Consider the following 18640-nt stretch of genomic DNA (forward strand, 5'->3'; position numbering starts at 1 on the left):
TGAAAGAAAAATAGACTAGACATAAAAAGCATTAACAAAGCAGCTTCAGCAGAGTTAAACAAAGAAAATACAGTGAATGTGGAGCTCTGAGGGTTTTCATATTTAGGAGCGCAGTAAAATGACATTAATCACTCGGTGGCAAGACGTCTGCATTTTTCTGGGGAGCTTTTCTAAAAGGTAATTGGTAAATCTGCAAGGCTCTTTCTCTTAATGCCTGAGTGCTCTTAAATTGTGATATTTTCTCTGTCTCTCTCGCCACCATTTTACATAAAACTAAATTTAGCTAACAACTAATGGGAAGGATAGAAGGCACACAGATCACGGTACTGAAAGAGTAGGGGCACGGAGTTAAAACTTTTAAATGTAACTTGATTCAGTTCAAATATTATGTTATTAATAGAATGGTGCCTTATGTCACATCTTGTCATGTTAATCGTACTTTAAAATCTACATGTTCATGGTGCTGTGGATATCCTGTGTGATGCTCAGCCAGTTTAAACTGCTGACGTCCGCAGTATGAGACTGCATTCATTGAACATAACTGACAAATGACATATACCCATAGTCTGGTTCATTTTGAGGAAAAAACTGGATCTTAACCAGAACGTGCGCACCAGTGCTCTTACCTTGAGCACCAGCCAAACAGCATGACAAAATTAGATTGTCGTACATTCAATGTGAAGGCGTGTTGTCACATGAGGTTTTTAGACATAGGTGATGCGGCCCTGTAGAGTGACCTTCATGAATAGCTTTGTGTAGCGTCACTACTACTACTTGCTGTTTGTAACATCAAGTAGTAGCTGCCAGGGTTAAAGACAGAGTTGGTAATTCTGAGCAAGCTAGCAAGTGCAGGCTACACATAAAAAAAATGCAACCAATACATCCCTACCCCTCCCATCAGCACCCTCATCAAAGCTCCGCCCCCAAAACACATGAACACGCACTGCCTAGTAACCGCTACAGGCCGACGCTACAGAGTGTGACTGAATTCTCAGTAGACTGTTATTATGCAACCTCATTTAGTGACATCTGCTACCTCACCCTCCACTTCCAAACATGAAAGGGAACCTGTGGTAGCCTTCAGTTGTCATTCAAACTCAAAAGGTGTTTAGTTTGTCCAGTTTGATTTACTGTAAAAAACATGGCAGCCTCCGTAGAGAGGACCCACTCCCTATTTAAATATTAAGTATTTAAATATAAAGCTTTATGTTACGTTCAATTTCTGGGAATAGATCCCTTTCACCTAAATCTTACACACTGAACCTTTAATGCATTTACTTTAAGAGCTGTTAGAATGAAATGTAAAACTTCTTCATCTAAAAGCATTGTAAAGTATAAAGAAGATAAGTAAGAAAGTCCTGAAGCTCTTAACATTTAAAATGTTCCCCAAACCACCAGGTTCAGCTTGTAGCGTAGGTTTTCTAAATTCAAAAAATAAAAGAGTTGGGCACCAGACAGGGCTTCTTCACCTGTCAAAAATTGTAATATCTCCCAGTAAGAGAGTTAACCCAGATAGCTTATTTACCTAACTACAAAAGGCATCAAAGAAATCACAAACAATCAATTTGGTTTATCAATATATATTCAATTGAATTATTCAATCAAGTTAACAATCAAATCAAATAGGTATAATTGATAAACAGACATTTACCAATGCAGTAATCAATGCAAACAAATTCATTTCCAAATAAGAACAATTAACCGTCCATTAAATAAACATATGAAAGAAGCTTCCATTAAGAGTTCATGAGGAGTATAGGTCGAGTTCAGATCAAGTGTGAGATTGTGTGTGTGGGGAGAGTGTTCAGGAACAAAACCGTTTGTATATAATATGCCATTCAGTTCATAATTCGATTGGTAAAGAAGGATGTGTGTGTGTGTGCGCGTTTGTTGGAGAGGGGAGTTAGGGTCCAATGAACAGGTAAAGTGAGGGAAATGTGTTTTTTTTGGCGGTCCTTTAATCTCCAGGTAGAGGGAAGATGAGGGGTGAATTTTCTAGAGGCAAAGGGAACTCGGTGAAGCCAGGAGAGTTTCAATAGGGAGACTTAGCTTGTTTGGTTCATCCAGGACAGAGGGAATCACGTTCCAATCCGAGCAGGTTAGATAGGTTTTTAAAATCCACTTCAGGCTCCAGGGATCAGCTTTTTTGCTTCATGGTCCGGGACGATTGTGAAATAAATCCAGCCGGTTCTTGGATCAACTTTCCAGAAACTAGTTTATCTTTTTTGGTGATCTCCTTCCTACAGTTACTCTCACTTCACATGCTTCCACTCCATGCTGCCTTTGTTTGATTTTCCCTCTCCCCTCTGGCTCACAGGTGTGTCCAACTTATCATCTCCCTCGCCCCTCCTTTTCCTGTTGAGGAGTAAAGGGCCATTCTGTCCTTTTAGTTTTCTCCTTTCTGCTACAAGTTTAAATCTGAAGGAGTCGTTTTCTAGATATAAAGTACAAATGTTACACAACTACTTAGCAAAGCAATTTACAACGCAACAGCCATGTTTTTTTACAGTAGCCCAGACTAGACAAACTAAATACCTTTTGAGTTTGAGATATTAGAGATTTCAAAAAATAATGTCATAATATCTCGAGAAAAAAGTTGTATATTACAAGGTTACTGTTGGTTACATCTGAGTAATATTCAAAGGGGTTTTGTAATTTCTCTAGAAACAATGAGATTGGTTTAAGATTCTGAATCCTGAAGGAGTGGACCCCCAGCAAGCACAGGTTTACCTTGCCGCTTATTTGCTAAACAATGATTTTTCGAATTATGCTCGTAATATATATATATATATATATATATGACTTATTTATCATTAAGGTACGGCTTTAATCTTGTAATATGACTTTTTTCTGGTTCAATTCAGACTTTTTTCTTGTTAAATTACTATAAATTACATTCTTGAAATGGCAGTTGTTTGTCATATGGCCTTTAAACTTGTACAATATAGAGTAGATTGTTTTGTAATATTAGAAAAAACACTCCCCTGGGGACTAATAAGTATGATTTCAGTCAGGTTAAAAAACATTAGGCTGATATATTCCACCATGTCCCAGCACATGGTTGCATCACATTCCAGTGTTGTATTACACTGCTGTGGTAGATTGTGCTTCACTTATATTGATTCATGTGACATAATGTCGCAGTATATATTTGCAGATACAAAGCTGAGCCTCTCCTGCTGTGCAGTGCAGTGTTACCTCAGCCTCCAGGTCTCCAGAGGAAACCTTAAATCTCTGTCACACGACATGTGAATCAACAATATTTCGACATCTGTTTGCCCCTTGGTGAGTTCAGCCTCCTTTTTTTGTTAGCTTCACGTGGGGCCCCTGTGGGCTGAGAACTCAGTAAAGCTTCTCTAATTAGTCTAGATTACAAAGCATGCAGTGGCATCCTTCTAATTACGCCGCAGTTACCATCACGCCTGTTGGAGCAGAGCTCAGCTACTTGATGCAGCTCCTGGGCATTTTAAAGCAGCGACACTCGGGGCTGCAGAGAGGGGCATCAACAATTCTAAAATGCAGGTAGTTAACACACAGAAGAGTCCATGGGAAAACATTTTTAAAGAGAAAGGTAATCAAAAGAGTGAGTGGAGCGGATGAAATGAATCGCTTTTTGCACGTCTGTGAAATGAATTCAATTTGTGCTGCAGGCCAACAAAGTGCTCCCAGCCTAATAGCAGAGCTGATAGGTTGTCACTGGAGATCCATTTGGTTTGGATGTAACAGTCCTTATGGAGAGAGGGTCTATATAAATGTATACGATTTCAGTGCCTCAGCACACATTTCATCACTTCATTTCTATTTCCCCCACTATATATTCCCCCATTGCTTTTTCTGTCTCGCTGCAGCTTTCATGCCTCTTGTAAAACAGTCATTTTTCACCAGCGCTCTTGGTGCAAAGGGCTCTGATTCAGCCTGATGCGGAATGGACTTGATTTTCCAGCAGCCACGTAAAAGCTGAGGCCGAGGCTCTCGACCGGCTGCATAGGACACAAGAATTATTGCTTCATGGTTGTATGTCTGAACCTGTCAAATTCAAGTAAATATGGTCCCAATCTGCCCCTCTGAAGGATGATGTTGAATAATGGCCAGAAAAGTTTTTTTCCAGAACATTATGATCTCAGTGTGAAGTTGACCTTTGGCCTTTTGCACTCAATACGCATGATCCACAATGTTACTTACGTCCTAGTCGCCGCTGCTATAGAGCACTGGTCGCCTGTTTATTCAAAGTTTATTAATACTGATCGTATCGTGTCCAAATCGCACCAAATTTGACTCTGCTCTTCATTGGGCCATTAATCAATCATCAATCAATCAAATTTTATTTGTATAGCCTATATTCACAAATCACAATTTGTCTCATAGGGCTTGAACAAGGTGTGACGTCCTCTGCCCTTAACCCTCAACAAGAGTAAGGAAAAACGACAACAAAAATCCTTTTAACAGGGTAAAAAGAACGTAGAAACCTCAGAGAGCCACATGTGAGGGATCCCTCTCCCAGGACGGACAGAAGTGCAACAGATGCCACGTGTAATGGAGAACATCAGAAAGATAAGGGTATTTGCAGCATTGATTAGAATAAACACTTTGTAGCATAATGGAAGGTCAATGAATTGATGGATTGTTGTCAGTAATGGTCGAGTATCTGAGGAGAAATATTATCTATCAAGCAGTCTTGTTGTAATCATAGTCCATGGTCAGCAGCCACCACAATTTTGATGAACGGGATCTATTGGCAGAAATTGAATATAAAATAATCCTAGTGATGTTTTCGCGAGTGTGTAATTATCTAAATTGTACGAATAGTTTTTTTCTTTACCTTGAATGGGCCCTTTATATTTAAATACTTTATACTGACATAGGGAGCGGGTCCTTTCTACGGAGGCTGCCATGTTTTTTACAGTAGTCCAGATTGGACAAACTAAACAACTTTTGAGGTTTTATGACAACCGAAGGCTACCACAGGTTCTCTTTCATGTTTGGGAGGGGAGGGTGAGGTGAGGGATATTCAGCTGCTACATGCAACTCCACCACTAGATGTCACTAAATCTTACACACTGAACCTAAACTGGGTTAAGGAACCAGCTTAAAGGGGACATAGCATGCCCATTTTACCACAAGTTGATATGGTTCCTTGGGGTCTTAATGAAATGTCTGTAACATACTTTGGTCAAAATACCACAAGGATCATATAAAACAGCACCCTTTTTACCCTGTATAAAACAGCCCTCCACAGAGTGACCTGTTTTGAGTGCCTGTTCCTTTAAATGCTAATGAGCCAGCTCCCCCCTCCCCCCTCTCCCCCCATGATTTTAAACGATATAAATTACATATTTTATATGATATAAATTATCAAATATGCATCCCATACTTTGTATTCCCCTTCTGTTGTCCTGGAGTTTTAATTTTCCCAATCACATAATTAAATGTCCCCTCTGCCCATCCACTACAAGCACACAAGCAGACAAAAGAGAGGGGTGGGGGCTATGAAGACCATCATCTTACCCCGAACCCCGACATTCAACGGGTACAACAACAAGCTGAGAAAGCAGAATCGCGGGCTGACCTTATATATACAGTCTATGGGGCTGACCAGCCCGAGAAATGCGCGTCCGTGTGAACAGCCAGGCGGCTGCGCGCTGGAGAACGGCGCTGCGCTGCCTGGCGGCGCGCTTCCGCGTCCGGTGTAAACCGGCGTAGCTAGTGGGGGCTCTGTGTGTTTGTGCCAGTGTTACAGTAGTGCTGAACACTGTCTTCCACACTGCTGGCTGTGTGGCGTTGACACAAATTCCAGCTCACGCACGGGAGGCGGCGGTCGCTCGAGCAACTGCTGCAGCCTCCCAGTCCCAACGATCCAGACAAATGCCACATGTGAGTGAATCGCGGGCTGACCAGCGGAGAAATGCTCGTCCCGTGTGAACAGCCAGGCGGCGGCGCGCAGGGAACGGCGCTGCGCCGCTTCGCCTCGCTGCGTCCGGTGTAAACCCAGCGTAGCGAGTGTGGGGGACGGGGATGAGGTGGGCCAAGGCCATGTAGGGAGACTTCCAGTGCCTTGTTACGACACAAAACCCAGGAAGCTCAATCGAGTCACTCAAGCATGACGTTTCTGACTTAGAGGAACCATAACAAAACGCGCGAGTGTTTTTTTCCCAGAGTTTTGGGGTTGGTAGACATGCCAGATACCCACATTAACCTGTAGAAGCACTAACAAAGTGGAATTTGCATGCTATGTCCCCTTTAAGGATGACAGTGTCAGTCAGTCGGTCAGTCGGCCAACTGCTTTGGTCCAAACACGAATGACTTTCCAATGCGTCAAACTCATGTCAGGTCCAGGCTGACCTCTTCTAAGCTTCTCTATCTCAGAGCACATCGACTATCATCTGTCAATCAATCAGCCTCAATCAGCCAATATTTTGGGGCTTCTGATGTAGTCATTGGATATCCAGGCCAAGCCTTAATTTTTCATTCAAGAACACTGTTTACAGTTATGACACGAGTCGAACAGTGATGCAGTGATACCTTGGAAGGTATTTTAGGTCTCGTTTGGGCTTTGGAACATTAATAATTGAAATAAAATCATAGTTGTTAGATCACACAGTTTTAAAGGTGCCATGAAGGATCCAGTGAGATTTTGTCATCCCTCGCTTCCTAAAAATTATATTCCAGGCAGATCCACACACTCCCTGGGAAACACTGAAGCCCTGCCGGAGGACACTTGTTTTTAAATTGATGTGTTTGAAGTTTCACTCCCTAGTTTTCCACTCCCCTGTTTTTACTCCATCTACCTTTGTTATATTCACGAAATGTAATTACAGCCTGGCATCAATGACAACCGCCCCCCATCCCCAAATGTCTTCCACTGAGGAGCCACCGTTTAGAGACTCCCAGGCCTCTCTATTGATTCAGTGCTGCCCCTACCCCCTCCACCCCCGTCCAACCCCCTCCAACCCATGATGTGATACGGTGGTGAGATTTTGAAATGTCACTAATAGAGGTATGCTATCTAATTGTGGTCGCCTGCCACAAAAGCTCAATGCATTGATTAGTCTCCAGGAAGACAAATTGGGCATACAATTTTCATAGCTTCAGTGGAGTCATAAATATTAAATGCTCATATACAGGATTAAGTCGGGTGCAGCTCATTTTTTTCTTTTTTTTTCTCCACAAGAACATAACTCACCACCAGTAAACACAGTTGCTGTCAACGTTAGAGATTTATTGCTAATTATACATTCATGCCGAGCCCGTTTCTAAGAACAGAGGTTCTTGCTGATTGTGTTTTTCTCACTTTGTAATTTCTGTGGTTTACTGGTAAAATTTTACTGGTAAAATTATTCTGGTTTTCGGCACATAAGCTTTATGTGCTTTTGTGAAAATAATGAACATTTACTTTGTTAATTTGTTTCAATCACTTTCCTCTCAAAAATATTGTAAATTTTAATTAAGATTTATGATTCCTGTGTTTTAGAGGGAAAATGTTTTTCTGCATGCTGGTATAATCCCAACAGTTTGCTCCACTGACAACAGACAGAATGAAATAAGATAAGAGATCAGTGTCTTACTTTGATGCTTGCTTATGTTTGTCAATTGGTACTAAACTGAAATTTCAGCAGAACTGGGGTGTCATTAGTTTTACAGGTATTTGTCCATGAATCAAAGCACCGGACAAATAACATTTTTGCCTCAATTACGGTGTTTGATGAAAAGATCAATCACCAAGGTCCGTAATGTTTATCATCAGGGAACCATGAATGTCTGTACAAAATACTGTGCCAATCTATGTAATAAGGGTTTGAGATATTAGAGTCAGGAACAAAGATAAGCAGAAAATAATTCTGGCCACATATTAGTGATTGTTTTGAGCCTGAATCCTTTCTAGACTCTGGTCTGTATAAGACTATCTATCCTGTTAGCATGCTAACAATTGCTTCTGGAGTGGACAACAATGGCACTTGAGGAAAAGTTAAGGGGTCGATACCTGATAAATGTCATGGCAATCAATCTGACAGATGAGATATTTCAGTGAAAACTACAAAAGTAAACTTCATGGTGGCGATGGAAGGAAAGTCAGAAGCTCATTAGGATACATCCTCCAGGGATCCTGAATATCTATGACAAACTTTCACAGTAATTCATCCGACGGTTTGTTGAGGAATTCGTCTGAACTACTGTCACGGCATCAACAAACCAACTGACGTCACCCACCCAAGCAGCTGACCAAAGACTGTAAATATAAATGGATGACGGGGCTCCACTTCCTCTCACTTTCCAGAAATGATGCCATCATATCCAGGATATGAGAGCTGCTATCTTGCGCATCAAGGTGCTGCACTCGACCAATCACAATTTAGTCCCAGCTGTCTATCATGATCATGATTCACCCCGTTTTTAAAGCATCAAACAAAAAAATAACCAAACTTAGGAGGGAATTTAACTCTTGGTGTGATAAGAACTGACAGAAATAGTCTTTGAGAAAAATGTGTTTGAGGAGAACTCTGACTTTTTATTTTGCAGCATGTCCCATCCACTATCATTGAGGTGTCAGGATTTATGACCTGTACTGCAGACTTCCACCAGGTGGCTGTCGAGACACTTTGGCATTCATTTTATTGGACAATCATGTCACCCAATCTTTATGTATAGTCTCTGCTAACATGGATAAAAACCAGAGAGAGAAATATATAAGTGTACTGCTGTTCTCCCTCTCCAGCTACATTTAGGCTACTGGCCAAGATGTCAGCCATTCTTATTAGTGTCACACATGTTCCTCTGTGCAAACAGCTTGACAATGTGTTAACTAGCTAACCAATTTAGAGAGGAAGTCTTCTGACAATCTGTTGATAAGGACCCACATGCTCAGAGTTAATAAAATTATAGGATTCATTCAAAGCAGCCTATGAAGGGCCAGAGACACCAAATCACACCCACAGGTTGATCCGCTGTGGCTTGAAATCAGGGGACAAGAGGACAATATCCTCATTTTAGTCCAACAGTCTTCTTAGCTTCTTAGTTACTCGAGGTATTCGCTGAATTTGCCTCATTCGTCTTTTCCTCTTTGTTCTTAAATGTTTTCACTGATATTCTGAATTGAACAAAAGGAAGAATATGTTTTTTGATGTTAGTTTGCTGTCACAGAGACATGATGGTGCTAACGTAATGTGTGTATGTGCGTGTTTATTTTTCGATGCTTCTCTATTATTATTCATGAATTAACTTCATGCAAAGTGCAGTCAGATTACAGAAAAAAAATGTTTTAATGAGTATTTGTTGTGTCTCAGCCGGTCTCCTCATGTGATCAGAGACTGACTCCTTCATGTTTAGATCAGGGCGCTGTGGGGTCCACACCATCTGCTGCCGGACATTTTAATCTTCTTGTCTCTGAACACAGTTCTATTTGTTTTTTGTTTTGTTTTTTGATGACTCTGGCTGTGTGTTTGGCCTTGTTATTTTGTTGCTGAATGAACTGAGGAGCGATCAGACGCCTCCCTGATGTTACAAATGATGGATAACACTCTAAACATGTTTGGTGAAACAAGATATTTCTTCTCAATGTTGGGGTTTCTATAAAGATATTCGAATTTTGGCATTAACACATAATCATCGATTACAGATTGATTAAACCCAACATGCTATGGTTAAGTGGGAAATAAGGATGCTGACAAAATGACAGCATTTAAATCATTTGATATTCAGTATCTACGTGCAGGCTCAGAGGAGGAGAGCTCCATCCCTGTTGACTGTCTCCATGTCAATATGCAGCTAATTCGCAGCATGGGGAGGTTAAAGGACAAACACCAGAGTGTGCGTTTGTTGAAAGAAATGTCAGGTGGACTTAACTGATGCAAATTACTCTCCAATAAGGAGAGTAAATCACACAGGCCTAGAACTCAGAGAAGGAGGAAATTATTCTAATCATGAGTTTCCCTGTCTTATTACCAAAGGTTTGGATTCAGGCTGAGGTGGTGGTGACTGGTGTGTGGATTTATATAACACTGCCCTCATCTGGTCATTTTAAGAGGCCGTTAAAACTATCAGTCACTCCAAATCACCGTTCCAGCAGACAGAAGTATTAAAAGTGGAATAATAATAATAATAATAATAATAATAATACCACCACATTGAAATGAAAATCACTGGTTCTTTTAATTTCTGAGTGGATTTGTCATTTATACAGTGTGGTTGCAAAAAGTTTAAAGATCTCTGTATCAAAAAAAAAGAAAAAGAAAAGTTTTGTACCATTACTACTTGGAAATAACATTTGAAAAATACTTTACAATTAAAACATGTCAGCATTACTGTAGGTATACAATATAAAGTTAATCAAATCTACATGTTTGAGCTATACAATTGCAGCCATCTATAGACTTAAATATATAAAGTACCATAAAACTAGGAAAATCAAAATATGTACATTTTCCTGCTTGAATAATTCAATGATAAACAAACAACAACAACTGAGGCTCAAAACTTTTAAATGCTCAATTAGGGAACTCAAGGTGCCTTAGATCAATTTGTTGATATGTGCTCTATTACAATCTTTTAAGTGATCAACAGAATACAGTAAAATGTACACTTTAGGTCAGTAGGTTGGAATCAATGCTCTGAGGGTCTACACACAGAGCTCAGCTGTCGGTTCAAAAGCGGCTATGACCGAGTTTTAAATAAACACACTGTCGGACCAGCTTTTTTCACATTTTGTCTAAAATTTTACATTACACGAGTGCATTAGATCATGTGAGCATTAAGGCTGATGCCATGTGGCACCTGTGGGTGGACATTTGTAGAACAAACATGTATAGACATATACATAAACAGTGTTTGAACAGACACCAGATTCATTCAGTGGTAACTACAGTCATCGCTGTATGTGCATAGTCCTCCTGTTCTGCAAGGAGATGGCATCATGACAGCAGGTAAAGGCATGGTGAGTGGTTTCCCCTGAGGGAGGCTGTGTGATAACCCTCCATGAGTAACCCTCTCGCTTCCATCGCACCCTCTCGGAGCCTCCAGCAGCGGGAAGGGGGAGGGATTCCTCACTCTTTAGTGTTGGCACCGAACACCAAACAAACTCCTCCTGTCCTGAATTCCACAGTCAAAGAATTTGAGAACCAGCCGTAGTCATTGCGTCGTTCGCTTTGGTTCCAGTTTATCAGCTGAAGCAGGTTAGCAGGCAGTCAGTTAAAAAAAATGAACCAAGTGGGCCACAAGTTCTGTTCATTGTGTGGAAAGGGGCTTGTTCCGCCTCTCTACTCCCAGTCTGAGTGTTTGACTATGGACAGCTAAGGCCGATGGAACCTGCGGGAAAGGAAGGAAAAGGACAAGAGGTTATTCTAGATGCTTAAGAGCTGGAAATAAAAGCTAATCTTCAAAAGAGAAAAAAAAAGCTCATAAAATATGGATGAGACTGCTGAATAAACTTAGAAAACAGTTGAGGTGAATTATTGATGTGGTGATGTGTATGAGCCTGACCGTGTATAGATCTTGCTTTCTTCGTGAACCTCCATCTCCGAACTCTTGAATTCATTGAGCTCCTTGCGGATGGCAGCCTGAGAGGAGACATGACAAAAACAGCACTTCAGCAGGATCGGCTTTATCCATTTATAGCACAACACGAAGGAAGACAGGAAGCATGTGATGAAATCTCTGCTGTATAGTTAGATTTTTTTTTTCACTCTTACTAAACAAGACAAATTTAAACAGACAGGATTCTTTTTTCCTTATAGAAAAAAGTCAACATGTAACATACATGTAATTTATGTTTTACGAGCTTCACTGGACCAGGTAATTAACTTGATAAAATTCAACCCGGTCATTCAGCAGTGTCTGAATTGCATTCCTGGGATTCTTCCCAATCGAAATGCTAGTGGCTGTCTTCACTGTCCCTTCACAATAAAGCCATAAAAATGCCCAAGAAAAAGATGTTGAGTTAATGTGTGTGAGTAAATGAGAATGTGTTGAGTCTCACCTTGTCAGCAGGAGTGAGCTTGGTCCACGGTTTATCTGCTCGCCGGTCGTAGTCATGGGCGTGGGTGCACTCAACATATTCGTGGAAACGCAGGATCTTCCTTTCCTGGAGTTCGGCCACTGTGGGTCTTTGGGACAGCTGGTGAAAGAAAGGACAATTATTGAAGCCAAGTGCTCACAACACTACGATGACAACCCAGATATATTGTCAAATGTACGATAACGTCTCTTCCTGACCTTTCTGGTGAGCCGCCTTTTGATCTCGGATCTCTCTAATCGACGATCTGATTCGTTCTTGGCTGTAAGGGGAAAACACATTCCGTGAGAGAGGGGCAAACACTGCAGCCAGTCAGGTACATTTCATCCCAACTGCCGTCGGCATTCTGCGGTAACAGGAACCTTTAAATCACGGCCTCGCTCTGCACAAGGTGCTGCATTGTTTTAGTGCAAGTGCAAAGCGTCATCTTGGCCCAGTCATTTGAGGACAGGCGAGATACAGTGTGGTGGCATGATTCCTGGATCAAAACCTGTTGACTGATTCTGAGAAGTATTATGTTCATTCTTGGTTCTGGGATCCAAGTTTTACTGCACTTCACTACACTCTGCTCAACATGTTTAGCTGTTCATATGTATATTGTTTCTGTTTGTTACAATATGGTATTTTTGGTATTATTAGGCACAATGCATTCACGACAACAAAATTATGCCTTTATGATACGGTATCTGTCTGAAATCCTGTATACAGTACTGAAATAATACCAAAGCAAAAACCTAAAGGATAAGTAGAAGAAATGGAATAATACATCATAGAACATACAAGAGAGAGAGAGAGCCTGCTTTTACATTTTTATTTTATTTAACTAAGTAGAAAAACTAGGTAATGTGCTCAATAGAGCACAGACCTCTGTCAAGGGGGTGCATTGAGTACAGTGTACAAGCCAACATCCTGGGTTTGAGCTTTGTTATTTATTATATCATACTCAATAATATTGTGGTTTATGTGCTGTTACGTATTTTGATACTATGTCTTTTTATGTGTTTTTGACAATAGTTTTATAACATTAAATAGTTAGATTATTGTAAATATTTAGATAAATGGTGTTGGAAGCAAATATGGCACTTATCAATCCTATTGACCAATAGATAATTGAATTTGTGCAGTTTGTAACAATGGTATATATTATGATACTTTTCTAATTTGAATATACAACGTGACACTGATTAGACTGCATGTTATAGTTAATGACAATAGAACTGAGATGTGTTATATTAAGAAGATATCTTAAACAGCAGCATTATGGGACATATTACTGTTGGATATCTATGTCACAATACATCGCCAACTACACAATGTGCAACACAAAACAATGCTTCTGACTGTCTGATCAGGAAAAGCCATGCACTCGTATCCTGATGTGCTGCCCTGTTACCATGGTTACCAAATGATTTGCTGAGGTTTACCGAGTTAGAATGATGATGCCTTTACACAGCCGCCTGTCATTACAGACAGCTGCAGTTTTACAGCCTCTTGTTGTGTCAGTGTCTCATTGATCACAGATACGTATGATCACTGGCAGTGATCCTTTATCTCAGTCACTGTCATTAATGTCAGAGACATAGTTTATAGCCCTAATATCAAACTCGACCAACTTCAATAGTTGTATTACTGTTGGTTTACACCTGCCTAGGGACCGCAGGTAGTTACTGCATCAGCTAAATCTGCTACAATGCAGCATTTCTCTCTTCATAAGATCAATGTGTCTCACATAAAAACTATAAAAAGAAAAGATCAAGCAAGGAAACAAGGGAATACAACAAATGCACATCAACGGAAAGAATAATACATTTGCAATGTGCATTTGATAACTGTAATCTGAACTATTCTGTGAGGGGGCTAAAAAATAATATTCACAATATCACGGAGATCATCTTTATAAATACCATACACTGTGTGGGGGGTGTGTTAGCACATGGTTTACACATCTGCTCCATGGAGCTTCACTGTTATTTAAATTAGACATTATCTCAATACTTTACTACCAACATTGTAAAAACTGCTGCGTGTTTACTGAATATTAATATGCCTGAGGCAAGAAGAATTTGAAAAAAAATAAAGTTATCCACTGAACAAATGACTGATGCAGATGATTGAGTTCAGCAAAGGATGTGAAAAATGAAAAATGTGCTTTTTCAACTTCTGGTGTTGAAGAATCGAATTGAAATAACCAAACCCGAATGAAAAGGTGAGGGATGGATGGAGTGAGACTCTCACCTGGAAGAATGTTCCTCTGCTCCAGCTCATCTGCAGACGGTCTCTGACTCAGGCGCCTGAAGATGGAGAACACTGTTGATTAACCACTTTCAGAGATAGATGAAATGGTGGATGGAGAGCCTCTCAAACATATGAATTACATTCGAAATAATGGACGTAATCCCTCCAGCTTCGTGACAGTTTTTTTCATCAGACGAACATTATCATGTTCATCAGTCAGCTGACATGATGCGAGTCCTTTACCTTGTCAGCGTACTGCTGATCTTGTTCCTCATTGCCATCCACTGCTCCTTGTTTTGCCAAGTCCTGCTGTCATGGTTCTCCTGAGGGTCCCTCTCCTCTCGCTCTTGTCTCTCCTGTCTCTCCAGCCTTAGGGCTAATGTGTCCTTCCTTTTCACACGACTCAGCAGCCCACCTGTTACACACATGACACATACTTATACATACAGGCTTGCTAGAGGGTACTGGAAATGCACACAGACAAAAATAACACAACGTGTCGAAAATCAGCACAAAGGACTGTTTTTAACTTTGAGTAGTTAAGTCTGAAAACAAACTTTAATGTGAAGTAAAATCCCCTTTTCACTAGGACACAGTTAAACAAAGTAAACTATTAGTAAGTACATTTTTAATAACTGCTTGAGGCTTCAGCTCATATTAAAACTCAAACAGCCCATTCCAAACAGGCAGGTTTAGAAAAGACACTGCACTAGTTAAAACTAAAATCAAGCAGCGACAGTTCTTATAGGTTTCACGAATAGGGATCTGATCTATTGTTCTTGTCAGTCTGTCGTCATTTCTGTGTTAGAGTGTGTTGCAACAAGAAACAAACCAGTGCATTGTACAACAACATTTAACTACACAAATAGTACACATTAACAGTATGGTGTCAAAGGATGGCCACACAAAATAATCCAATATGGAATGTGAAAACAAACGCTTCAGTTGGTTTGTACCGAGCTGGAGTTTCTGTTTCCTCCTCCACTCTGCTCTCACTTTAACTAATAAACACTCAGCACTAGTTATCAGGACCTGATCAGTACATGAGGTAACTTAGTGTTTGTTTGATTCGCTCCAGAGTTAATGACTCTACAAATGGTGATTAATCTTAATTAATTCACAGCTACCCTGTGATTAATCTGATTAAAAATTGTAATCGTTTGACAGCCCTGATATATATATATTTTTTCTATAATATATAATGTCATTCACTTCTTCCATTCTTAAATTTGTTATGTTTCATGTTGCCTTTTTTTATTTATTTTTTCGTTTTTTCTGTTTTTGTTGTGCAAAGCTGTCAGTCAACTGGCTGTGGATGGGCCTCGGGAAAGTGTTACTTATTAATCATTCATTTGTATTAGTGCTTTCAACTACAACAAATTCAGAGCTGAAGGTTTGTAAAAATGGATATTAGGATCATCTTAGCCTCGAGATGCTTTTCAGAGAGTCAAAGCAAGGGCTGCTACTAACAATTGTTATTTTCTGAAAATATACAGAACAAATTCACAGAGCCTAAGCCCCAGTCGCTTGTTTTGTCTGATCAACAGTCCAACATCTGAGGGTATTTTAGGGTAGTTTTCACATTCTGAATGTTGAGAGGTATTCTTAACCACAGCACTTGTATCTCTCCCATAGATCTAACGTAGCAGTACAAGACAGCCAAAACTTACTTGGAGGGCCCTCCTCATCGTCTTCATCATCATCATCATCGTCGTCGTCGTCCTCATCTCGGTACAGGATGGGGCCATCAGAGTCAGACCCCTCGCTGTCCTCGTGGCCTCCTACCTCAGGGATGATGCTGACTCTGGGGTCCCCAATCAAACCCCTCCGGCTGCGGGGCTCCATGTCAGGCTGGCGGGGAGGCCTCTGGGGCTGAAGCTTCCGCATCTCCTCCTCCATGTCAAAGTCATCGTCTTCAGGTCTAAACAGAAACACAGCAGCTATAACAGGGCTGAAGGCTTACATTGGGTTGTTTTACTGTTAGATCTGAGGTTTGGTCACAGCTTTTGTAAAAACTTCTCAAATCCAAGCTAGGCTATCTATGATGACACTGAAAAATGTACTAGTGACAATTAACACAGCTAGTCCAGACTCCTGGACCCATTTTCATTTTACTAAAGAGACACATGCTCTGAGACCAGGCTGCATGAATTTAGAGCACAAATGGTAAAATTACTAACTGGAAGCGTTCTACAGCTCCTAAAGCTCAGCAGCTAAAATAGCACTACATCAGCAATAACTGGTGTCAAAATATGGAGAACCCCAGGACTCTGATCTTGGCCTTTTGCTGTTAGTTTGCCTCTAAGCCAAATTAAACACAGTCACAGAATTTATTTCCATTTGTTGCAGATGATTCTCTGAAGGCAACTATTCTCTAATCATCAAATTGGAGGCTGTGTAAGGCTGGATGAAATTCTTGCTCCTTGCATTGACATCAGTTTTAATTAGGTTTAAACCATCAAGTAATTTAAAATCTGTGTGATTTCTTCTGGAGGATGAAGTTTGTGGTGCTCAAATGAAACAGTGAGAGACCCATTACTATTCCAGAGAACACAAGGGGAAATCTTTGAATGTCTTTAATATCTGTGTCTGTGCTGTTAACAGATACCTACAGTGTAAGTCCATGTAACTACAAGTGACAAGCCATGTGTTTACTCAAAGTAAGGCTACAGGAATTAAACCAAATAATATAAAACATATCACAAACTTCTCGACTAGGGTAAGTACAAATAGGGCAAACTAAAGACCCTTTATTCTTAACTTTCAGAGCAATCATGTTTTGTTATGTAATGTCTTACAGTAAATTGAACACTTACAGCCTGAGAGGTTCGATGGTGATGGGAAGTGAAAGCCTCGAGCTATCCCCCATCTCGGTAAGGAAGTCTGGAGGAGACTCAAACAGTAGTGAGTGGGCTCTCTGAGAACCCTCCGGGTTGGGCTGAGCTTGGCCAGGGCTGGCCAGGGCTCTCTGGATGAGGATGTGCAGTGGAATGGCTGGAGGATGGCTGGGAGGCTCAGTGGTTGGGCTGGGTGGATCCGTTTGTATGATGGACACAGGACCAGAGGAGGTGGTGTCGGGCGGCTGGAGCGACTGAGCCCTGGGAGGTGATGGAGGTATGTGGGACGGCGGTGAAGGCAGAGTGTCGGTGGCAGTCTGAGGAGCTGCTGCACTTGTTTTCTCCTCATTGTTATATCCTTTGGGGCCAGCATGGTGCGCCGGTCCAGGGGCAGCAGCCGGGTCAGCGGTTGCAGACTCAGTGACCTGAGAAGGAGGGGAAGGATCCACAGAGTGGCGCTTGGTGACAGGGGTCATCCTCTTTGGTGGAGTTGGTGGAGAGCGCTTTGCATGTGCTGGAACAATGATGATGCCGCTGCCAGGCTGAGAAAGCTCCGCTGTGAATAAACCAGCCAAGAACAATAATCAGTACTGGTGATATAAATTGACTGTCACAAACATTCTCTGCTGTCAGAATGGGAAGATGCACATTCACTCTGTAAAGGGTGAAGTTAGTGTTATTTGAAATAAGCACAAAAGCAAATTCGTCAAAAGTTTTAGTAGGGGAACGGTCCTGTTGCAGCTGAGCTTTATGCTGAGTCAGTGGAGGGTGACACACGCAGATTAACAAACAACTGTATCAACAGTCTTACATGAACATTCAAAGTGATCAGAAAACACATCCAATGCATTCCTGCACATTAGATATCCATCCAGTTTCCATGCAATGTTAAGTTAGATGGGCGGACAGCTTCAATGGATGCAACACGCATGCGATGAAGTGCTGGTGTTAAACTGGAGGTGGAGAATTGCATCTGCAGCGAAGCATGTGGACCTGTACCACCGCTCGACAGACTTCACTAAGATGGATTGAGATCGTGCGCCCTTGCTGGGTACCTGAGCAGGTCCCTGCAGCTCTTTGGCGCAGGTACAAAGGCAGAGAGAGGTAGAGGCCGAGCTCACTCTGACGTCTCCAGCTGGTCCAGTAACAAGGCTGCCTGGCCTTAGAGCCCCTGTTCAATGAGGAAGCTGGCAAAAATGAGTGGAGATGTCAGGGATGGGGCTGGGTTTACATTCCAAGCCGGGAGAGAATACGAGAGGGATAATGTTTGTCTGGGTTTTACACTGTCCAGACGCAGAGCGTACATCCATCCTTAGATGATAAACAACCTCTGTAGAGTAATAACTCAAGTTTCTAAACACAAGATAAAAAATGCTTTAGTGAATCCTCCTGTTTAGGCAAAGTGGTACTTCCCACTGACAAATACTTTCATTATGATGGTTTTCTCAAATTCCAGCTTATCCATGATGGTAAAACTGCTGAACTTGTTTCCTTGGATTCATCCCTATTAGAACTGTTGATATATGCTTACTGCAGATATATTGATACTAGTGCATACATGTGGTGA

General features: G+C 41.1%; 1 protein-coding gene across 9 annotated transcripts in view; it reads right to left on the reverse strand.

Annotated features, from left to right (window-relative positions):
- Window positions 1-10124: 10124 nt before the first annotated feature.
- phactr4a (phosphatase and actin regulator 4a) overlaps window positions 10125-18640 on the reverse strand; it is a 28974-nt gene continuing 20458 nt past the window's right edge. For 7 of the 9 annotated variants that reach the window (XM_035182193.2, XM_035182188.2, XM_035182189.2 and 4 more), the window contains 9 exons: window positions 18129-18260; window positions 17053-17629; window positions 15907-16157; window positions 14480-14651; window positions 14237-14292; window positions 12202-12263; window positions 11966-12103; window positions 11470-11546; window positions 10125-11295 (listed from right to left, as the gene is read on the reverse strand). In XM_035182193.2, coding sequence (XP_035038084.2) covers window positions 11280-11295; window positions 11470-11546; window positions 11966-12103; window positions 12202-12263; window positions 14237-14292; window positions 14480-14651; window positions 15907-16157; window positions 17053-17629; window positions 18129-18260 — 1481 coding nt within the window. In that variant the 3' untranslated portion in view covers window positions 10125-11279. The remainder of the gene's footprint in view (window positions 11296-11469; window positions 11547-11965; window positions 12104-12201; window positions 12264-14236; window positions 14293-14479; window positions 14652-15906; window positions 16158-17052; window positions 17630-18128; window positions 18261-18640) is intronic. The other 2 variants (XM_035182195.2, XM_035182190.2) reach the window with 1 other exon arrangement.

This window comes from Hippoglossus stenolepis, chromosome 17 (assembly GCF_022539355.2).
Source record: "Hippoglossus stenolepis isolate QCI-W04-F060 chromosome 17, HSTE1.2, whole genome shotgun sequence".
Taxonomy (NCBI): Eukaryota; Metazoa; Chordata; class Actinopteri; order Pleuronectiformes; family Pleuronectidae; genus Hippoglossus; species Hippoglossus stenolepis.